General features: G+C 56.1%; 2 protein-coding genes and 1 long non-coding RNA gene across 3 annotated transcripts; 2 read left to right on the forward strand and 1 right to left on the reverse strand.

Moving 5' to 3' along the window:
• Positions 1 to 730: 730 nt before the first annotated feature.
• MESD (mesoderm development LRP chaperone) lies at positions 731 to 9,368 on the reverse strand. The gene is made up of 3 exons (XM_047737716.1): positions 9,124 to 9,368; positions 3,426 to 3,658; positions 731 to 2,054 (listed from the first exon to the last, which is right to left on the reverse strand). Exons 1-3 carry the CDS (start codon positions 9,322 to 9,324, stop codon positions 1,787 to 1,789), a joined length of 702 nt encoding a protein of 233 aa, XP_047593672.1. The 5' UTR covers positions 9,325 to 9,368; the 3' UTR covers positions 731 to 1,786.
• Positions 9,369 to 9,474: 106 nt separating this feature from the next.
• LOC125104724 (uncharacterized) lies at positions 9,475 to 13,988 on the forward strand. Its single transcript, XR_007128720.1, has 2 exons — positions 9,475 to 10,365; positions 11,092 to 13,988. It is a non-coding gene; the product is annotated as an uncharacterized LOC125104724 (long non-coding RNA).
• Positions 13,989 to 19,305: 5,317 nt separating this feature from the next.
• TLNRD1 (talin rod domain containing 1) lies at positions 19,306 to 21,519 on the forward strand. The gene has a single exon (XM_047737505.1). It carries the CDS (start codon positions 19,782 to 19,784, stop codon positions 20,868 to 20,870), a length of 1,089 nt encoding a protein of 362 aa, XP_047593461.1. The 5' UTR covers positions 19,306 to 19,781; the 3' UTR covers positions 20,871 to 21,519.
• The last annotated feature ends 1,271 nt before the right edge of the window (positions 21,520 to 22,790 follow it).

Below are 22,790 nucleotides of genomic sequence, written 5' to 3' on the forward strand. Positions count from 1 at the left end.
TCCTAACCCCAGGGCCTTTGCACAGATGGTTCCTCTGCCTCCATCCCACCTCCTGGCACTGTGCACCTCTTGCATCTAACAGTTGCCGTTTTGTGCGTGATGAGTCCTTGTCTTCCCCCACCAGGTCATCACGTTTCAGGACAGCAGGGGCTGCATCTACACTGTCCCTGGCGCCCAGACGTGCCCAGCACGTTCAGACGCTCCAAGCACTGGCTGACATGGCTGCATGTTGCACGGGGAGCAGCGAGGTTAGGACATCCTGACGTGGAAAGACCACGAGGAAACACAGGCTCCCTTAGCGCAGTGTGGAGGTACACTCCCCGCGTCCGGCTGAAACCGCGATCCAACCACAAGAGTTGTGTCTCGGCCAGAGAGCACCCAGAGCTGGCAGACGGCCTCTGGGGCTGTACTCAGGGGCTCGGACAGCCCTTGTCAGGACGAGGCCCGGTGGCTGCAGCTCTAGCCCCATGCACCGGCCCCCCTCACCCCGCTCGAGGTGTGGGAGACACAAGGAAGCCCTCCTCCCGAGGGGGCTCGCACGCACGGACCCCGGGATTAGCTCTGACCAGGCCTGACGACTTTAGGCCGGCCAGGAGGGCAGGTGGAGGCAGGGTGACCGTCCGGCCGCGGCACAGACCTGTGGACCCAGACGGTGCGCTTCAGCCCAGAGAACCCGAAGACCTGCCCAGTCAGGGGACGTGGCGGCTGGAAGGAACACGTCACTACAAGGTGCTGAGCGAACTTCTTTTTTTTTCTTAGAAACGACTTAACAGGAGCTTCCCCTGAGAGGAGGCAGTGGCAGGGGTAGGCACGAACTTGCCACTTTGTACCTTCCTTCAGTCACATTTGGAACCACGCACATGTGCTATTTTTGATTTGATAAAGTCACAACGGAAGTCTTGCACAAGTAATTTTAGTACTCGCCAATGACACCGGCAGCCAAATCCTGCCGGCCTGACCCACGAACAGCCACACCCGGTAGGAGGGGGTGGCGCGCCCCGCAGCTCAGGACGCGACAAGTTGAGGCACTTCATCAAAGACCGGGCAGAGGTGAATGAGGTCATGGAGTCTCCCGTCCCACCTGCTGACTCCCGCCGCCGCCCACCCTCAGCACGTCCCGTGACGTGGCACGCGCGAGCCCCATGCAGGACAGGAAACACCACCCGGACCCAACGGACCGCGTAAACCCACACACATACCGACAGCCCCCACGGGATTCAAAGTAAAGGACGGCCGCATGACGTCCTCTGCACCGATGTGGGGGGTCAGACATCCTGCCATCCCACCGCACATTCAGACCCCCGAGTGCGTGCAGGGCTCCCGTGGAGGGCTTCACGACAGTCCCGAAAGCCACGTGTGCAGCCCGAAGAGCCCGGTCCCGCCAAGTCTGCGTCTGTCTGGTCAGCACGCGGCGGCCCCGGTGAACAGAAAGGAAGGAAGCACAGACCCGGCGCGCCCGTGGGCCAGGGCCGGTGTGGTGACGGAAGCGTGGCCGTAGGAGTCAGTGACACCCCCATACCGAAACGGGAAAAGCAAGTCGGGCTTCCACGTACAGTGACTTTATGGTAAACGCGAATGTGTCATTGTCCAACGTGAATGACAAGACCCTGTCTTCTTTCTTGAAGCCGTTCAGACAGTTCTTCTCACGTGGACCACAAACTGGTCGTATGGGCACAGCCTTTCCAGAAGAAAGCAGGATGTCCTCGGCGAGGGGTGCCCGTGCCCACCCCGCCCGGGGAGCTGTCTTCCGTCCCGAGGGCTCCTCTGAAGGGGCCGTGGCGGCCGCTCACAGCTCCTCCCTCTCACTCCCAGCTCGATTGTCCTCCTTTGCAGCCTTGGTGGCCCGAGACTTCGGGGTCCCCTCCTGCTGCTTCTTGCCCTTCTCTTGCTTTGTTTTATTCTTCTCTTTGCTTCCCCCGCCTCTGCCGGGGTACACCTGCCCCTCCAGGGTTACGTCCGCACACCTGTCCTGGCTGACCAGAAAGTCCTTGATCTCCCAGGCGTAGCTCCCGTCACGAAGCATGAAGATGGCGCGGTCTGATCCCACGATGAACCTTGACAGAGACATGCGATGTAGGGTCAGAACACACCAATAAAGCGTTCATAGGCAGAGCCGCTCCGCGGCACGTAACCAGAAAAATTAATCCCCCCAAATCCAACAAAACTACAGAAGAAAAACCTGTAGTTTCAAAGGCCAAGTAGCTACTGACATTAAGGTTCAAAAGCATGAGCTGACTGAAGGGTTTCACGCGTCCGCTCAAACTCCAAACACACGGAACCCGGCTGTGCGTGGTATGGACGCCCACACTGAGACAGCGTCGGCGAGGGATCTGGGGGAACCCCCGGGGCTGCGGGAGGCGGTTACCCCTTGAATCTGTTTTGCGTCCTGAGGCACCAGTGAAGGTTTCCTCTGCCCAAAGCCGTCTGCGGACAAAGGGTGAAAACCACGGGCTTAGGCTGGGTCACGGTAAGGGGGCCGTGAACGCTGAGAGATACACTCGGTCACTGGACAAAGATCCCAAGCCCGGAGGGTCACACGTAGTCCAGCACTCAGCAGGTCCTCAGGGGCGAAGACGAGCAGACAGAGGCCTACATGGCCCCCTGCTGTGGCCAGGGGCACATCCCCAAGGGCCAAACCCTGCCCCTCGGAGGGCTCTGACCGTTCACCTGCTCCCCTCGTAGCTGGTCACGCCGATGAGAACACCATGCCCTCGTGGGCACTAAGTGCTCCTTCCTATTTTCTCACTGCTCTTCTCTCTGAAACCGGACATGGGAAGACCCTGAATTTCAGGACCGTTACTGGGGAGGAAAAAGGCAAATCCTCAGCACTGGGCCAAGGGCTGCGCTGGGCTGCGAGCACCGCACCCTTCACCTTTCTCCGGCTGTCGGCTCCCAGCCTGAGCATGGATGCGCCCCCCCACGGAGGGACCCCGGGGCGCACCGTCAGGCTGTGCCGCATCTGCCCCGCAGACGCTAACCTGCTCTACCTCCCTCAGATAAAGTGACAGTCAATGCCACCGTCCTGGGGACAAAGGCACAATGCCGGGCCCGTGGCCCCGTCACAGAGCTGGGTGGTGACAGCCGGGAGCCACCCCCGCAGAGGGCAGAGCATGCGGCTGCTGAAGCGCCAGGCCGGGCACCTGACACTCGCGTGACATCGCGTGTCCACTCCACTCTGACGACAGGAAACTTAAAGATACAAAGAGAAAGAAAACTTCAGGATCAAACGAGACAGTAAAAAAAAAGCTTGCTGGCTGTGACTGACAATAAATGCTCTTCTAAAAAGAAAGAGAGAGAAAGAGAGACAGGAGACAGGAGAGGCCAGGGCACGAGGCGAGGACTGTCAGCAAGGACACGCCACTGCGGCCACGGAAGGAGGCCTGGCACGGCCTGCCGCGTCCCCAGCCGGCCTGCCGGGGCGTTACCTCTGCACGTCGTAGTTGGCATTGAAGAGACTGCCCTGCCAGAGGCTGGTGATCTCCTCCGTCTCCTTCTCCGTGGGGCTTCCGGACACGGTGACAAACATCATGAGTGTCTTCCCCTTCTTGGTCATCTTCAGGATGCTCTCGGGCTTGCCCGGGTCTATCTGTGAGAAGTCGATGGGCGCCGAGGGTCTCTTGTGCTCTGGGAGATCCCCTTCTTCTATGTCGTCATCCTTCTACGAGAAGAGAGCACAGAGCATGCGCGTAATCAGACACGCTCGCTGGCTGGCAGGTGCACACGTACGACTTAAGTTCTTCCAGGAGAAAGGAAACCCAGTTCCCACCCTTATTCAACCTCTAGGCGAAGCCCTAGTCTCCAGCGGGACTTAGCACCCGTCACTCCAGGTCACCAGAGACCCTGCACGATGGCTTATCAGCTCTTTGCCTCTGGAAGAATCTACCCAGCATGGCAGAGTGTAAAAAGGACCATGTTCTGCTTCGGTCCTACAATGAGCTGTGACACAGCAATGAAGATGTGTTCCAGACCTCAGAAAGACAGGACTTAAGGACCAATGCTGGGCACAAAAATCAGACGTGCTACAAGCCTGTTACCTAAAGTTTAAGAACAAACACAATTAACCTAGGATGACAGAAACCTGAAACAGTGGTGACCCCTGAGAGGCAGAATGAGATGGGGCTGACTGAGAAGGGACACAAGGGAACTTCCTAAGGTCACGGGACTGTCCTCTATCTTGATGGTGGCGTGGACGACACAGGTGTATCCCCTTTGTCAAAATTCATAGCACCCTACACTTAAAATCTGCATTCCACGTATACCAACATTAACTACACAGGAAGAACTGTGAACAAACAGTCAGTTCTAGTTACCAGGCATGGTTCTTGCAGTGGTGTGAACTAGCACGCCTCAAACTACTGTGTGAGAATTCTAGGCTTCCTCCCACGGATAAGTAAATATATTAAGGATGATGGCAATCCTGTTCTCCACTTTGAGGAAGGGAGTTCTAGGCACGGAAGGGGGATGAGCACTCCCTGTGGCATCAGGCTGGGACTGGGAGGCACCAGAGGGAATACGTGACTTTTCACAGGTAGGCAGGCAGGTAAACAGACTGATAAATAAAAATATGTAAAAGCCAGAGCTCCTCGGAGAAAAGACTAATAATCTCAGCCATAAAAAGAAATGAATGACTGGTAGGTGGTCCCCAAAAACACTATACTAAGTGACAGAAGCCACTCACCAAAGACCCCGGTGTGTGAAGCCACTGGTGAGATGTCCGGAACAGAACAGAGATTAGTGGCTGCCTGGGGCCGGCTGCAGGACTGGGAGATGTGGGGGAGGGGGAGCGAGAAGAGATTTGGTTTCTGGGGCGATGGCAAGGTTCTAAAATTGAGGCAGGTGACAGCTGCACAATGCTATGAAAACACCACTGAAATGTGCGCTTTAAATGGCTGAATTGTGCGGCAAGTGAACCTCTCAATACAGCTGTTACCGAAAAAAATGAAAAACGACCAACCTAAAATGAAACAGAGTCCCTGTATCGCTCTTCCATGGTCTTCTTGACAAATCAAAAATAATGGACTTTCAAAATATTTTTAATAAAGGGGGAGCACAAGAGCCTTCTACAGCAGAGCTTGGAGCTGGCCCCCATTCATTCGATTTGGGATCTAGCGTTAACCCACCTCACCACCTGGCTGGCCTCGCATAGGACTCCTTACTCCCCTGGGCCTGCTTCCTCATCTATAAAAAGAAACGCAGAGCTAGGTGACCCCCAGGGCCCCGCCAGTGTGACCGCACACGACATACCAAGCTTTCCTCAACTCTGCGACCCTCCCACCTGACCCGTTTTTCTTTCTCCTTTTGCTTTGTGAGCTGACGGCACTCTGCAGTCAAGGGCTCAGCTGTCCCATGAGGGGATCTGGGGCGGCTTAGAAAATCTCTTTCCTCACCTATAATGGGAAGGGGGGTGGCATCTCCCTCCTAGGGTCTGGGGATTCGATGACATAAAGACAAGCAATAAACAGCCTGTGCTGGCCCCAGGAATCACATCTCCAACCACCTATGGGAACCCACTGACAAGATCAGGCGGGACGGCTGGCCGCCTAAATCACCGGCTGTTTCCATCTTCGTTCTACTCTTATTTCTCTGTAACATCTGTTACGGTCTCCTCAAAACACCTCAAGACTTCTGGCTGGTTCAGGAACCTAGGACATTTGCCTTTTTCACAGTGATTTCACTTAAGAGCTCAGGAAATTAACCCAGTAGGTCACAGGAGGCATTTAATGAAAACGAAGTAATCAGAAGTCCAGTGCGTACAGCAAGGGTATGGACCGCTTCAAACAAAATTTCCATCTTATAGCTTTATGTGTGTTCCCATTACAAAATAAGAGGGGGTAGAACGGTGCCCCAGCATGGCCACCCGTCCGGCTCTACTAGTCCCACGGCTTCTTCCCTTCAGAATCTGACCTATTGTCCCTATCTCTATCTCTCTCTCTGAGGAAGCCATCAAGCCCCTACCCCAGGCATTCCCAGACCCAGGCCAGTCCTGCCTCTATGCATTTTCCACCGGCTTCCCCACTTCTCCACTGCAAAGCTCAGCTCCCCTTCCGGCAGATCCTTTCCCTGCTCCCGTGGTCCATGATGGTACCACGAGCTAGCATGTACAGAGCAGCTGGTGCCCAGCCTTCAGGATGGCCCTACAAGGCTCCCGCGGAACATGGGGTGGGTGAGCCTCAGAGAAGACAAATGTGGCTCGAGGCCACATGCCAGCAGGGGTGACACGGCAGAGCAAGCCCACATGGCTGGCTCCGGAACCCTTCCCGCAATCTGCCCCTATTGTAAAGTGTCATCAGAGAATGGCCGGCCTTTGGCTTTCCTACACCAGCTGGGACTCAGCATTAAGTCTAACACAGCAGAAAGAGTTCCCTTGCCCCATCCCCACCCCCAACACGCGCGGCAGGCCTCTCCACGGCACACCAATTCTCCCACTGGTGGAAAGGAGTTGGGGGATGGATTCAGGGTTTGCCACTAGAGGAGGAAAAAAATCACAGCTGGGGGTGTGGGCGTGGGGGCAGTGCTCCCGTTCGTAGAGTGTCTGCAAACATTAGCTCACTTGGTCTATCCCGCACCCTGCCAAGGGGGAGGTTTCTGGCTTTACGGTTAAGGAAAGGGAGAGTCACAGTTATCAAGCGGTAAAGCTGATTCAACACCTGTGCTTTGAGCAGATCATGCTGTCTCCTGCCTGGTCACACAACCCACCAGCCACCAAGCTGAGCGTACAATCTCTCACGTGTCTCCCTTCCGCTCGATCCTGCAGCTTCTGGCTTAACCCAGGCCCTCCTCACTACCTGTCATTTGCACTTCTGTTCACCAGTGTGGATGACACCACAGTGAAAGCGTTAGAAGGACAGCCTTGCAAGTCAAATGATAAAGCCTGAAATCCAGTTTACTTGCTGTGTGACCTTGGGCAAGTTATTGAGCCTCTCTGAGCTTCCCTGTCACCATCTAGGAAACAGGGCGAGAGTGTGAGATGAGTGAATGTGCTCCGAGCAGTCCGGTTAGCTAACGAAAACTCAGTAAACATTCACCAAGGAGTCGTTTCTGCCTTCAGATTCTCTCCCTGCCCATCCGTCTGAACCTTTGCCAACCAACCCATTTTTCTAACCACGATATCCCCTACTCGAAAACCTCCCACAGCAGAAACACCAGCTCTAGGGCATCCTCCGAAGCCTTTAAAGGGTATGATGAACACTATGCAGTAGCCGTGGGGAAATGCTCAATCTATCCAGTGAAAAATGAACAGCAGAAAATTACACCGATGCTATGCTCTCAGCTAGAAAACTGTCCTCATACAGAGGGAACACGAAGAGAGTGAACGCACACTTCCGTCCAAAGGTAGGGATGATCACGTGTGAGCGTCCCTGTATCCCTGTATTTGGGTCATGCGGCTTTGCAAACTCATCAGCGACCGCGTACTGCTATCTAAACAAAGTACAGACCCCAGAGCATTCGAGGTCCAGGCCAACCCGGTCCCCACCAACCTTCCCACCCTTAAGTTCGGACAGAGCTTCTTCCAGCTAAGCTATCAGAAGATTGACATGCCCACGGCTTCCAGTGGGAGTTGCGCTACCCTACCTTCTATCCCCGCTTTCTTAAAGCTAATCTTCCCACTACTCTGGGGCGGGTATGACTAATGTCTTCATTTTGCAGATAAGGAAACTAAAGCATGGACAGGTTCTTCCGTAGCGAATCTCACAAGTGTTCTGAGACCCTGCAGTCCGATTCCAGAGCCTGGACAATTACCATTGGCACCTTCTGCCCCGTTCCCTCGTGCCCCACCCTCAGCTCCTGTGGCCCAGCTCCCACGCCCTCCTCCAGTATCTAAAATGCCATTTCCTTCCTGGGACCTTTTGAAAGTCCCAAGTCACTTTCTTCCTTTTTACAAAACTCAGCAGTTCCAGTTTGTATCAGGGTTACTCGTCCTGTCACCTAGTTCCTGACAGTGGGACATCTGGCTCGTCTCCACCACACACCCCCTGCCTAGCTCCCAGTCTTAGTACTTCCGACGTAGGATTTCTTCAAGAGGGAGTGTTCTTACACTGGGGGATCAAAACCTTCATTTGCTCAAGTCCATAAAGAGACAGAGGACAGAAAGGGAGACAGGAAAGGGGGAAGGAAATGCCACACGGAGTTCCCTCCTCGTCCGTGGGGTGCACACCCAAATCCATCCCAATCTCGCCATCAGGGCTGAGAACATATGAAAGTACAAGTCTGCTCCCTCCCAGCCCAACTCCTCAGACGGTATTTTAAACTGAAAGCCTCTATCAGACACGACCATGAGTACAGAGATACCCACAAAATAAAGACACCAGCATGGGAAGGCTTCATCCGGTGAAACCTCATTCTGCAGATAAGGAACCTGAGGTCTCGAGAGGAAACAGGGCTTGCCCAAGATACACAGTGAGCAGAACCCACGTTTCTGACCACTCCACCAGCCACGCAAATCAGCCGGGACCATCCAACCGCCTTTACAAGGGAAAAAGGCACATGTTCTCCTTTGCTGAACTTTCTCTAAAAAGATTACACACTCGGGTACATGCACGTAAGGAACCGAAAACCCACTCTCGCAAACACGCCTCTGCTCCTTTAAAGGAAATGCGAGTTTCTTGAGAGCCACCAGCCCTTGCTTCCACCCCCGCTCCCAAAAGGAAGCCACCCCCCCACCAAACTACAAAACTCTCGGCAGAGAATACAGCAGTGAGAAGCCCAAAGTCCTGCTGACCTGAAGTCGGGCCTACGATTGAAGCTGGGATGACCCTCGCCCTCCCACCCCACCCCCATCCCCGAGCAGAGCGGGAAGGGCCCCCTCCCCACGTGCCGGGCCCACTGACCGCGGGGGCCCCCGCACCGAAGGTATCGAAGGGCAGAGGCGTGAGGGCCGGCCCGGGACCGGCATGGCCGGGGAAGCGGGGCAGGACCGTCCTGGGGGGACCCTGGGGCGAGGGGCGGCGGGGGCGCTGGGGGGCGGCGGCGGCTCGCGCGCGGCAGCCAGCAGGGAGGCCTGGCCTGGGCAGAGGGGCCGTCAGGGAGCCGGGAGACACCCGGGCGGGGCGGCGGAGGTTGCCGGGGGTCAGCGGGAACGGGGCCCGGGACGCGGCGGGGCCGGCCCAGTGCGCGCGCGCGGACCTCCCACTGCTCCAGGAGACGCGCCATGTCCGCGTCGTTGTAGTCGCGGATGTCCTTCTTCTTCCGCGGAGGCGGGCTGGCCTCGCCGGGCGTCCGGGCCGCGCCCTCGGCAGCGGAGGCCCTGGGCGGCAGCGGCGGCAGCAGCAGGTCGGAGGCGCAGAGGAGGACCAGGGCCGCGCGCGCCCAGCCGGAGGCCGCCATCTTCGCCCGCCGCCGCGGAGACCAGCGGTGCGCGCGCCGCCGGGCCCCGCCCCGCCCCCAGCCCCGCCCCCAGCCCCGCCCCCAGCCCCGCCCCCGGGCCAGCTTCCAGCCCCGCCCCCAGCCCCCGCCGGGCCCCGCCCCCAGCCCCGCGCCGGCCTACCAGGCCCCGCCTCGTACCCGCCTCCAGGAGCCCCGCCCCCGCGCCATCTTGGCCCCGCCCCGCCCCCGGGGTCCCTCCCGCGGTCCGGATGGGAGTGTCTGCCCGAGCCGGGTCAGCGCGGGTCGCAGATCCGTCTGCTGGGGGAGGCCTGGCCTCTTCTCCGTGCGGCGCAGGCCACGTCCACCAGCCCTTCCAGGGCCTCCGGGAGCCGCGGACAGCGCCTCGCGGGGCCTCGTCGTGCGGCCTGCGAGAGGACCCAGAGGTGCAGTCCTGGGAGCCGCCTGGGCTCCGGGGAAGCCGGGCCGGTGTGCACGGACGCCGCCTCTCAGTCTCCCGCGGCTGCCCTGGAGGACGGTGGCTGCCCTGCGAGCGAGCGGCAGGTAGCCCGGCTCGTCCGGAGACCACGCCAGGACGCGGCTTTGGGCTCGGTCCAGCTCGGCTTCGCAGGGTCACCGCCCTCTCTGGCACGCGAGGACCCCCCCCCCCCCCGAAAAGATTACCTTTTTATTTTTAGGACAGTTTAAGTATTTCGTCTGATTATAACCCAGTACTGTAGGCTCGGACTAATGCCTTCCGAGGTTGGATCATTTTTGTGTGTTTGCTCCTTATTTTGGAAGAGCCCGGACCAGAGATGCGTTCGCTGGCCTTTCTCTTAAAGTTTTAATCACGCAAGAAAGACACGAATCACTGATTGCAGTTGTAGGATACTCGACATGACGCAAAGTTCCAAACGTTCCCCTCCGCCCCACCACTGTACTCCAGTTTCGTTCGTCAGTACCCGTTTTTCTATGCATTCATAAACATCAGCACGTCACTGGAAACGTGATCCGTTCGAATTCCGTTGCATCGACCCGTGTGTCTACAGCAGAGTGGACGTACTGGTAAGCATGTTGGCTCCTTAAGTGTCTTCCACTTCGCAACAGGACAAATGAACTTCCCTTCTTCATTCTTCAGTAGATATAGCATGCTTCTCTATTAATACACCAGTAGTTTATTCCCATATTACCCCCACCCCCGTTTATGGACACTTACTACCAATTTTATGCTATTACCAAAAAAAAAAAAAAAAAAAAAAAAAAAAAAGAGCCACAATAAACCTCTTTATTCACACTTTCTATTATGGGCTGAACTGTATCGTCCCCAGATTTCCTATGTTGAAGTGCTAATCACAGTCCCCTAGAATGTAACTGTGTTTGGACACAGAGTCTTTAAAGAAGTAGCTAAGTTAAAATGAGGTTGCAAAGATGGGTCCCAATGCACTATGCTCTTCTACGAGAAGAGATTAGGTCACAGTCCTATAGGGGAGCGACATGGGAAGACACAGGGAGAATGCGGCCGTGCACAGTGAAGGAGAAAGGTCTCCAGAGACACCAACCCTGCCAGCACCTCAGTCAGGGACTTGCAGCCTCCAGAACAGAAAGGAAATGTGTCCTGTCATTGAAGCCACCTGCTCTGTCACACTCTTACGGCAGCCCTAGCAAACGAATAGATCCCCACTTCCTAGGATTAGACTCCTAAGCTGCATATAACAGAAAACCGCGCTCCTTTTAAAGTGGCTTTGACCAGAGAGAGGGCTTTGTTGTCAGTGTTTCATTTCTCTTTCTCAGAAGCGGTTGGAAACAGAAGCCTGGAGGGCTGGTCCTGGAGCTCCTCAGTCCCCTGGCACCCAGCCTCCTCCTTACCCTGCTCCATTCTACAGGCCGTGGTTTCTATCCTCAAGTTCACTGCGGGTTCCGCAATGGTGACTAGAGCCCCTGCGACGAGAAGGTGGAAGGAGGGGAGGTGTCAAGGAGCCCACTTTTCTACCAAGTTCGCTTCCTTTAAGCAGCCTGCTCAGTTCTGCCTATATCTGGCCAGAGCCGAGCCCTGCAGAGAGAGAGGAGGCTGGGAGACTGTCTTCTAGTTGTATACATTGTCACCCCAGATAAAAGCGGGATTGTGTTATCTCGGGAAGAGAGGAGGTGGCTGTGGATGTGTCTGTGCCTCCCTTTCACCCTGAGGACAATTGTGTGTGAATTCTGTCCCGCTGAAGAGCTGGGTGACTTTGCCTGTCCCCATGCATGCATCTCTATGTATACAGATGATGACATTTTTTACTGACATGGAGCAGAGTCTCTAAGAAAAAGAGGTGTTTTTTTTTTTTCCCCTTTCCTTTTCTTTTCTGAAATCATAGGGGAAATGTCATAAGCTTTCTCCCCAGGGCACACGGCTCCACCCAGTGGCTCGCAGCCCTGTCCCGGTTCAGTCACGGCTAAAACACATGAGCAGCTGTGGTCGGTCATGTGCTCTGCTGGGAGGGGTCCTGCCGGTCATTTATTTTGCCAGCTGCCAAGCGAAGGTGCAAAAGTGTGGAGAGTACTGGGCCACAGAATCTGGTTATACGGGGGTGGGGGGGAAGGGGGGGAGAGGGTCATTTAGTGTTTCACAGAAATTCTTGGGATCGTATAAAAAAAATTCCACGGCTACTGACTTTCATTGAAGGAACAAATCAATTCAGTTTATAATCCACGGATATGAAAACATCTGGATTGATTTTTCACTGTCACCATTTTGGTGTTTGGAAGTTGACTCAGTTCAACTCGGTGAGAATTTATCTATCGAGGGCCTGCGGTCCAGCAGATGAGGCACTGATGGAATGATTGATGTAGCAGGGTCCCCGCTTGAAACAGCAGAGGAGATAAAGGATACGAGTCGGTGTCATGCGGGTTCCAGGAGGTCAGGACCTGAAGGGAGGATCTGATGGTAATAATATCCCCGTTTTAAATAAGAGGAAATGCTGGTTTGGGAACTATATCATTCATCAGGGGTCCCAGGTGCCTCGGATGATAAGATGTCTCTTTCTCCCATGTAGCACCCACTGGGGTAATCGCCGAGCCAGTCACATCGTGAAACTGGGCAAGAGCCACTGGAAAGGACTCTGGAGGCAGGGGTGCTCAGATGGGATGAGAGAGGATGTGACCAGGCCTGAGGCAGGGCTGTAGGGCAGGAGAGGAGGGGAGCCCAAGTGAGAGGGATGGCATGGTCATGGGCTAAAGGAAGCCACGAACTTCTCACTGCTCGGGGGTTTAATACTAACCCCACCTCCAAGTGGTTCAGTGACTGCAGATGGTAAAATTGAATCTCACATCCAGCCGTCTGGATAATCTGGGTTTATCCTGGCTGGTGGCACTCAGCAACAGAGCGGGGAGGCCTGGCCTGAAGGCTTCGAAAAGACGCCTGCGGTGTCGGGAACCAGGCAGTTGTGATGTTCGGGATGCTGAAAAGCGGAACAGCGTACGTACTCATCCATCAGAACAGGCGCTTGTGACCTAAGGGATACAGCGTGGTTTTGGAGGCTCTGGTGCACCAAACATTAACCATTTAAGTCTGAATCTTGGAGACCAATGGAAGGAGGGTCCAGGGGGTGGAGCTAACGTGGACATGGGGAGACCATGGCTCTTTACCATCTTCACTTGGCTACTTCTGAATCCAGTGCAAGGAGAGGCAAAATAGAGTCTCCCGAGGTTTAGCTGCCCCTCAGTTTACTCACATGCAGCAATTCCAGATTTCCAGAAGAGACGTGACTGCCCCAGGCTATGGTGAGAGTCCATCCCTGATCACCTGATTATTTGTGAACAGAAGAGTAGGACTCATCTAATGAGACAACAGTTAAAACCCGTGTTTGCCAAACACGGTGACAGTAAGTAGGCAAAAAGTACATTAAGCTCCGACAGGGTAGAGACAAAACTAGCTTACAACTCAGCAAGGAAAAGACAAACTCCCCGGCAGAAGAAGGGGAAAGGCCACGCACAGTATCTTTATTTGTGCAACATCAGTTCATGGCCAACTTATACATGAACAAAAACTGCAGAACCTCACTATGTAGCGAAGAAATGCAAATTCAAACAAGATATAGAAGTTTACCCGTCATCTGGGCTAGAATATAAATTCAAGTCCTGTGCACTGTTGACAATGCTCAGGGAATAAGTAGTCCCATTCGCTTCCAGGGGTCCAGTCTTTCGCTTCTGAGTCCAGTCTCACTGACTCCAGTCAGTGAGAACGAGGTGAAAAGTATCAAAATCCTAAAAAAGAAAAAAAAAGTCCATGATCTGGAGAATCTGAAAGATCACCCTGGAATTAGCAAATCTGCTTCCAAGAACGGACTCCAAGAAGACAGACGATGAAAACAAGGTACTGCAAATAAATTCGAGTGGTTACCATGTGGCACAAAGTCCCCCGAGTCCTTTAGATGTATGGTTTCATTCGGCCCTTGTCATAATCCTATGTCCCGCTTTCCACAAAGCAGGAGGACCTGACATGCTCAGCGACTTCAGACTGTGAAAAACCTACACGTACAGATGGCAAACTGTAGCCCACGTATGCAATGGAAAACATCACAGTCATTACCTAGGATTCATAGGTGTTCATCTGTTCATATTAAAAATGTTCGTTTGAATTGTTAATTAAAATGTTATAGAACGGTATTAAAATCATACAGCTATGCATATGTCTGCATAGGAAAATAGCCCAGTTATGTCTCTAATGGCTTTCTCTAAGCAGTGGGATTTCAAATCAGTTGTGTTTTAAAAGGGGTAAGACACATGTAAACACAGGGATGTCCCTAAACATTGTAGGGGAAAGAAGTCTAATTTCAACTAAGGTACTCAGAACAATACACTTAATTCAAATTATCCCTAATACTGCAGTTGCCTTGAAACCTTCAGGATCAGACCGGAATCTGCTAGAAGAAAATGTAGGACATTTTTATCTGTGTCATCTGAGATATTCCCTACACTTTGTTGGCACAGCAATTTGCAATGACATTCAGTGAACTCACGATCTGTGTTTCCAGAAAATCATCTCCCTGGGCTCTCCACAAGCTAGAAGAGAAATGGGGTGAACACACTTGCTAAGCGAATAGGCCTCAGGCCTACGCTTCAACCCTAGAGCCGTGAGCTGTAAATCCTGACCACACCCACGGGCTGTGTCCCCGCCATGGGATGGTGAACGTTCGTGACTTTGTGTCCACGGCTGAGCAAGAGCTGTGGCCAGCAGGATTTGGGTTCAACGAAAGCATGCCTTTCTTGCAGAGAATGGCCAACAGGTTAATTCATTTTTTTTATCACTTCCACAAAATTTATTGATGACCACACAGTGCATTGGGTGTGGGAGAAGAGGGGGACAGATCAAGTCCTCATCCTTAAAGAGGGGCCGGGGTTGTGGGGAGACAGTACCTCGTGCTAAGGGCCACTCTATGCATTGGGCACACCAGGGGCAGAAGTGCCGGAGAGTCTGTCTGGGGGTCAGGGAGGCTCCACGTGGAGAGAGACCGCGAGGCAATCCGTAGTTGCTGACTTACTAGGTGCTGGGCACCCTGAGAGACAGAAAAAGAACTAGGCATGATCAGTGTTAGGAACTCTATTCAGGGAGCTGAAGCCTGGATCTTGGCATTTATCTTTTCTGCCCTGCAGAATTCTGGAAAATACCTCTCAAGATCCTTTACCAGTAGGGAGAGGAGGTAGAGAATTTACCCGTGAAAGCAACCTCCACTTCTACGTAGGGATCTCTGATGAGCTAGACAGGAGAACATTCCAGATCTCCCAGATCTTGGGAGCTGGGTGCTCACGTGTGCCTCTCCTGGTTAGCGGCCCGCACACCCGCCTCGCTCTCATACTCAGCTTCAGATGAACAGAGAGACAGGCCAGAGGGAAGGAGTGGGGGGCGAGCAGGGGGATGGGGAGCATGTGGGAGGGATGGGTGAGCCCCTCCCTAGGTGTTCTTATGGGCTGGGAACAAAATACACCAGAGAGCAAGGCGACAAGCTGGGTGAGGCGGTGGGGGTGGTGGGCGCTTCCGCTGAGCCATAGCTAAGCTTGGAGAAATGGCTAAGATGGAAAGTTTTATGTAAGGAATATAGAGCCACAGTTCAAAAAAGAAAAAAAGAAAAGCAAACCCAAATAGTGTTCATACCGCTATTTTATACCTGCTCAAAGTCCAGGGGGTGGATACACCTTCTAGAATAAGTGAGAAAGGAGGGAAAGCCAATTTCCCCAATCCCGGCTGGCCCAACCTGTCTGTCCCACCTTGCCTCCCGGAACCCAAACCCTCAACCAGCTCTCTTTCAGTGTCGGGCTCCTTTCTTTGTTAAATTCCCACGAAGCCAGGCGGGGCAATGAGAGCCGAGCGCTATTTTCTACAGGCCCGGGCTTCTGCTTGTCGGCTCCATCCACCGTCCCCGCCCCCCCAACCCTTCAGCCCGTGTTAGCAGCTTCTCTCACCCGATTTCCACTGTAATGAAAAACACTTCGCACAGTACCTTGGGCTCACGTTATATTTTCAGAGAGGGTCGGAAAGGGTAACGAGTGAGGTTTCTAAAGAGAGAGCCCGTATTCCAGGAACTTGAGAGGCACACACGGCCGCCTTCTCTTAACTTAGCGGGACTGCCATATGCTACAGCGACAAACCACCGACCGTCTGCCGTGTGACTCGGGGCTCCTGCCTGGCTCCTGTCGCATGTCCCGTACAGGTCAATGCACGGTGCGCTCCAGCCGCTGGGCTTACGGAGGCCTCACTGTCTTGGAGCTGCACCCTCTAGAACCGTCTCCGAGTGCTTAGAGCAGGGGAAGAGAGAATGGAGAACCGCAGATGTGCTTTGCATTGCCTTGGCTGAAAGGAAGACACATCACTTCCCTCCCATTTCATTGATCACAACTGACCACGTGACCCCGCCCACTTGCCCCTGGCCTGTTCTGTGCGCCCCACTATCTCTGAGGCAGCTCCTTTCTTCCGTGTGGTCACCATGCCAGGGACGACGTTGTGACGACTTGCTTGTGCAGCTGTGTTGCCTCTCTGGGCTCTACCCTTTCGAGGACTTCGTTACTTTGCTGTAACGCGGGTGCCTAGTGTAGGGGCCGCTACACGGTAGGTGTCCAGTGTTTGTGGACTGAATGGGCCACGGCAGGAAGTCAGGTAACCTGAAAAGAGGGCAGAGGCAGTCCTGGGAAGGGTCTGGGTAGGAGGAGACACCAAGAAAATAATCCTGTAAGTTTTTGTTTTGTTTTATTTATTTATTTTTAAAAAGATTTTATTTATTTATTTGACAGACAGAGATCACAAGTAGGCAGAGAGAGAGAGAAGGGAAAGCAGGCTCCCCGGCGAGCAGTGAGCCCAATGCGGGGCTCTATCCCAGGACCCTGAGATCATGACCTGAGCCGAAAGCAGAGGCTTAACCCGCTGAACCACCCAGGCGCCCCTAATCCTGTAAGTTTTTAAAGCTAATGCAAACATAGTGGAAACTTCTACATGTGACCAGTTCTTCGAGGGGGTACAAGGTGTCCAGCAAAGAGAAGACGCATATATACAAGGGAAACAGCCCCCCACCCCGGGTTCCAAGTAGCTTTGGGGAAAAATCCCAATCCTAGAGCAGTTTCATGAATCCACTAGGTACGGTGGGAAGGGTTTGACTTGTCCTAATATGTTTTTTGGAGCTACATAAGAGTAGGGTGTTTTCCTGGGTTACCACGGAAAGACTTTGATCAGTCCACCCGGTTTCTGATCATAGAAAACTAAAAGGGCTTTCTTAACCCTACATAATCGCTGCTGGTTGAGAAAACCGTCTAATTTATTGGCCCTGGCTGCAAAACAAGTGGGTTCGTCTAGATTCTAGAAATATTCAAGGACACTCTCTGTTCTAAGTCGGGTGACTACCCATTCAGGTCTGTATCTGTTTTTCCTGGTTAACTTTTTAATAGCATATTTTATAATTCACTCTCAGAGCGGTTTCAGTTTGGATGGTAAGTTGCAAGGTCATCTTAGTAACAAGTGACATTAACTGGCTGGCTGAAAAAAAAAGGTGACCGTGGGTCCTAGGAAGGGACAGAGGAACAAACATTTCCGTTGGCGGACACACCCAGCTAGTGCTGGGCACCTGGAGGGCCTGTTTCTGGACTGAGAGGTGCCCCCCCCCCCACCACAAAGGGAGGAAGCCCAGGTGCTTCAACCACTTCCTGAAGGGCAAGGTCTGGGTTCAACGAAAAAAGGTCGGGAGTGGGCTCCTCGCGGGGCCATCTGCTCTCCTCCTGTCCTTAGGAAGGCGCTGGAGGCATCAGCGGATCAGTTCCTTCTGCGTAAAACCGGACAGCGGGGTTTACCTCCAAAGGCTGTTCGTCTTCGTGAACAGTGGCCACTCTGATCCCATCGCCGCCGAACTGAAGACACACAAGTTAGGAGAACGCCCGTGGAGGGAGGCTCCTGATTCTCCCAGCTACTACTCCCGAGCCAAGGACTCGAGCAGTCAGTGCCCACAGTCTGACTTGGAGAGGAGGAGACGGACACTTGGGGGGAGGGGTTGCACAAGGTCACAGAACTAGACAGCTGGAGAAAAGGCTGACCCCAGGAAGTCTGGTTCAAAGCCCGCGCTCCAAGCACACGAGGGGCCCCGAGCCGGCTCTTCCGACTCCCTAACAAGTGCTCTCCTCGGCCCACACAGCCCTGCAGAATCTACCCCCCCACCTCACCCCACCCCCGCGGAGGAGGCCACGCACAACAAAGGGCAGGGCGAGGGCTGGCGAACCCCGCCCGGGTCCCACAGAAGGCGCAGAGCGGCCTCCCGCACGCCGCCCGGGGACGGGGGGCAGCGTCCTCCTCCTTTCGGGGCAGAAACAGTCCCCTTCCAGACTCGCTCGCGGGGCGGGGAGGAAGCGCGGAGCCCGGGTCCGGCTCGGGGTCCCCGCGAGGCCGCCGGAGGCTGCGCCCCGCGCCCCCCCGCCCGGGGCCGAGCGCCCAGGGCGGCCCCCAGCCCCCGCCCGCCCGCCCCCCGCGGGACCCCCGGCCCGCGCCCGCGGCTCCGCGCTGGGCGGCGGCGTCCTCCCGCAGCCACCCAGCTTCCCGGGGGAGGAGCAGCGCATCGCGCAAGCATCCGGGAGCGGCGGAGGGGGCGGGAGGAAGGGCGAGAGGAGGAAGCGGGATTTAAACGAAAGGCGGTGACGCCACACAAAAGATTTCTATAGGCTCCAGGGAGGTGACGGCCGGGCGGCGGCGGCGGCGAGCCCGGGGGCGAGGCGCGGACGCGGGGAGGAGGCGGCTCGGGCGGCCCCGGCGGGCGGCGGCGCACCCACGGCCCGCGCGGAGGAGCAGCCGCGCGGGGAGAGGAGGCGGGCGTCTTCCCCTCCGCCTCTCGGCCCCCGCCCTTCCTTTCAGTTTCTCCCGGCTCGCTCGGAAGTTGGAGGTTGACGAAGATGGCAGGAGCCGGGGCCCGGGCGGGTGGCCGCCGCGCCGCGGGGACCTTCTGAGTTGGCGCGGCCGCCGGGGAGACGCGCGCCAGGCGTCCGATGCGCAGGGCCCGGGGTCTCGGGAGAGCTCAGCCGCCGCGGGCCCCAGGCGACCAGGCGACCGGGATGGACTCGCGCCCACAGCCAGCGGCCGGCCGCGGGGCGCGCGGTCGGGGAGGGCGTGCCGCCTCGGAGCCGGGCCGCGCGCTGTGAGCCGGCGAGGCGGGAAGGGGCGGCCGCGGTGGCCGGCGCGCCCGGGCGTGGCGGGCGGGCGAGCGCGCGAGCGGGGCGGCCGCTGTGCGCAATCAGTGCAGCCTCCCGCCCGACTCTGACTCGGCGCGGCCGCGCCAGCAGCGGCCACACCCTCGGCTCTGCCGCCGCCGGCGCCGCTTCCCGAGAGCGGGGGGCAGGAGATGCGCGCCCCGCGGCGCCAGCCCCGGCCGCCGTCGCGGGCAAGTGCCGCCCGGCGGGGTCAGGGCGCCTGAAGCCCACGTGCGCCGCCGAGCCCGAGGTGGCTGACAGCAGAGCCCGCCCGAGCCGCCGCCCGCGCTCCTCCCCGAGGAAGGGATTTTGATTTCAAAGAAAGGAAGGAAGGAAGGACAACTCCCAGCTTCCCCCCCCTCCCGCCCTCCCGCTCCGGCCGGGCCGGGCCATGCCCAGGAAGGCGGCGGCGGCGTTGGCGGCGACGGCGGCCCAGCAGAAGGGACTTTCCTGGCAGCCCGGCGGCGAGGAGCGTGCTCCGTGAGTTTGCTGTGCCCGGTTCATGGTTCCTGCAAGCCCTCCAGGAGGCCGAACGCTGCAGCCCCTCCCCGTGCCCCGAAGAGCCTCCTGCGTCCTCTGGCCCCCGGGCCCGCCCCGCGCCGCCGCCGCTCGGGCTCCGGCAGCCGCAGCAGCCCAGTGCCCTCCGCCCGGCGCGGTGGATGGCATGATGGTGCGGGGAAGGCACCGCGGCCCTGGCCAGCTGAGTCGCGACGGCCGCGGGGGCGGCGGCAGTGGCAGCGGCGGCGGTAGCGGGCTCCCCAGCGGCATGCCAGTGCCCCCCGGGCGCGATGGCTAGCGGCAGCGCTGGGAAGCCCACTGGCGAGGCGGCTTCTCCGGCTCCTGCGAGCGCCGTCGGGGGGGCCTGCTCGCAGCCGCGGAAGAGGCTTGTGTCCGTCTGCGACCACTGCAAAGGCAAGATGCAGCTGGTGGCCGACCTGCTGCTGCTGTCGAGCGAGGCGCGGCCCGTGCTCTTCGAGGGCCCCGCCTCCTCCTGCGCCGGGGCCGAGTCCTTCGAGCAGTGCCGGGACACGATCATCGCGCGCACCAAGGGGCTCTCCATCCTCACCCACGACGTGCAGAGCCAGCTCAACATGGGCCGCTTCGGGGAGGCCGGGGACAGCCTGGTGGAGCTGGGCGACCTGGTGGTGTCGCTGACGGAGTGCTCCGCCCACGCGGCCTACCTGGCGGCCGTGGCCACGCCGGGCGCGCAGCCCGCGCAGCCGGGCCTGGTGGACCGCTACCGCGTGACGCGCTGCCGCCACGAGGTGGAGCAGGGCTGCGCCGTGCTGCGCGCCACCCCGCTGGCCGACATGACGCCGCAGCTGCTGCTGGAGGTGTCGCAGGGCCTGTCGCGCAACCTCAAGTTCCTGACGGACGCGTGCGCCCTGGCCAGCGACAAGTCCCGGGACCGCTTCTCCCGCGAGCAGTTCAAGCTGGGCGTCAAGTGCATGAGCACGAGCGCGTCGGCGCTGCTGGCCTGCGTGCGCGAGGTGAAGGCGGCGCCCAGCGAGCTGGCCCGCAGCCGCTGCGCGCTCTTCAGCGGGCCGCTGGTGCAGGCCGTGAGCGCCCTGGTGGGCTTCGCCACCGAGCCGCAGTTCCTGGGTCGCGCGGCGGCCGTGAGCGCCGAGGGCAAGGCGGTGCAGACCGCCATCCTGGGCGGCGCCATGAGCGTGGTGTCGGCCTGCGTGCTCCTGACCCAGTGCCTCAGGGATCTGGCGCAGCACCCCGACGGGGGCGCCAAGATGTCGGACCACAGGGAGAGGCTGAGGAACTCGGCCTGCGCCGTGTCTGAAGGCTGCACCCTGCTATCTCAGGCTTTACGGGAGAGGTCTTCGCCCAGGACTTTACCGCCAGTGAATTCCAATTCTGTGAATTAGCACCCGCCCCCTTCTTTCTTCCACCCCAGACTAGAGGAAGATACTTACTGTCTGCCCCTCTCCATGTATACCAAAGAAATCCCAGGGGAAGCCCCCTCCATGTCGGATGCTCCAGAGGAACCTTCCAGAGAGTGGGGCCATGCGCTCCGACGACACTCGTGGGCGCGGGGGGACCCACTGCCCACCTACGCACACCCAGCAGGGACCCGGAGGTGGCACCCAGCCCCGGCCCCTCTTCTGGAGTTCCTCCACTAAATTTTCTTACCAATTGGGCAGGAAGGAGGTCATGGGTTTGTTTCTTTTTGGGTCCTTTTTTTTTTTTCTTTCTGTTTTCTGTTTTTTCCTAATTAAAAGAAAGGTTACCTCAGTTTTCACTCCTTAGACATGGATGTAGCTACCTTTTTTTTTTTTTTTTTTTAAGCAATCGTGTTGGATTAGGCGTATACTTACTTGGTGTGGAAAGAGTATGACTTTGCCATGTGATTTGCAAATGGGGGGAAAAGCTACTGTGAGTGTGTGTTTTATTTTTTAATTTACACTATAGAGTGATTCCCCCCTGCCCTTGCCCACCCCCCACCCCCATGTCAAGTTTTTACCTTGCATGTACTGGAGTATTTATTTCATTTATTAAAATGTTATGTTTCTCAGATGGCCCTTTGCAATTATTGTTGATTTTCAATAATTGTAATAATGTTCAATGCTGCATGGGTCCCTGGAGGGGTTAGCCGTGTCTCCCCGCCTTAGCCGTCTCCCTTTTTCCTTGAGGGTGATCTCTCTGAGCAGCCTAGAATTGGAGAACACTGTCCTTGGAGAGGTGCCAGGGAATGATTGGCAGTAGGTACTGTGCCGGGGGGGTTGGGCTGGCAAGTGGGGTTTGGTCTTGCCTCTGGTTTCTCCTGGAAAGTACTTCAGCCCCCCTCTCTGTGTCCCACCACTGTCTGTCCTGATGGACAGTGGGTCAGGCTGACCGAGGTCTGATTCGTATTCTGCCTGTCTCTTTCAGATTCGGGCCCTTCCTAATCCTGCGTGGTACCCAACCCTTGCCAGGTCAGGGGAGCTGGTCTCTGGAGCTGGAAACTGGGCTATAGCAAGGACCTTCAGGAGACTTTGCGGCCTCTTTTATGTAGGCAGGTCTCTTCACACAGGACCCAGTCACTCATGATTGTAGGAAGAAGTTTGCCGGGTTCCAGACTGTTTAAGAGAGGGAGAGGTGTTCTGGAAAGTGGTAGGAACTTTCTAAAGCCACAGCGTAGTTGCAGGCAAAGGGCTGATTTCCGTGACCTTGATCTAAGATCTGCCCTGGTTGGTTTCATATTGGAAGAAGGCTTTGTTAACTGATGTTTGGAGTTATTTTAAGGGAGTTTGTCCTTTGAGCAGACAGTTAAAAAAGAAAATTGGGGAGAGAGAAGTGTATAATTTTACTGAAATTTGTTAAGTTTGGGACGTTTTCCCGCTGAAAGTATAACATTCTTCTTTGCAGGGCTTGCCCTGGGAGAGCCACATGGATAAAAACCCAAACACTCTTTAAATTTGCTCAGTTTACAATTCTTCCGATCTGTTGTGCTTGAACCTTGGTAATTCCTGAGGCTCTGAGAAGAAAGCGTTTTTCATTGTAACATGTAAGAAAGTCCTATTGACTGTTTTACTCGAATAGCTCTGTTTATTACAAGAACATCGTATTCAACATGTAAAACATCTTTAAACCTGTGTTGGGTAAGAGTAGGATCGGGGAGCTGCTCTGAATTTGATGTTTGGAAAAGTCTTAAAGCAGTAGTGTACATACATTTCTTAGAAACAGTCAAGGGAGCTGTTGTTTCTCTCCTAGGGCCTGGTAGATTAAAAAAAAAATCAAATTTTTAATTTAAAAAATGACAATGACCTTGAGAATGTTTCTTCCTCTACCCCCCAACCCTTTAGTCT

This window comes from Lutra lutra, chromosome 7 (assembly GCF_902655055.1).
Source record: "Lutra lutra chromosome 7, mLutLut1.2, whole genome shotgun sequence".
NCBI lineage: Eukaryota > Metazoa > Chordata > Mammalia > Carnivora > Mustelidae > Lutra > Lutra lutra.

What these genes read in the sequence shown, in the direction of transcription:
- TLNRD1 (XM_047737505.1), top strand. Translation starts at nt 19,782, where the DNA reads ATGGCTAGCGGCAGCGCTGGGAAGCCCACTGGCGAGGCGGCTTCTCCG.
- MESD (XM_047737716.1), bottom strand. Translation starts at nt 9,324, where the DNA reads ATGGCGGCCTCCGGCTGGGCGCGCGCGGCCCTGGTCCTCCTCTGCGCC. An exon ending in GTCTCCTGGAGCAGTGGGAG is followed by an intron (nt 3,659 to 9,123) that starts GTCCGCGCGCGC and finishes CTCTTCTCGTAG; the next exon opens with AAGGATGACGACATAGAAGA. An exon ending in GCCAACTACGACGTGCAGAG is followed by an intron (nt 2,055 to 3,425) that starts GTAACGCCCCGG and finishes GTCTCTGTCAAG; the next exon opens with GTTCATCGTGGGATCAGACC.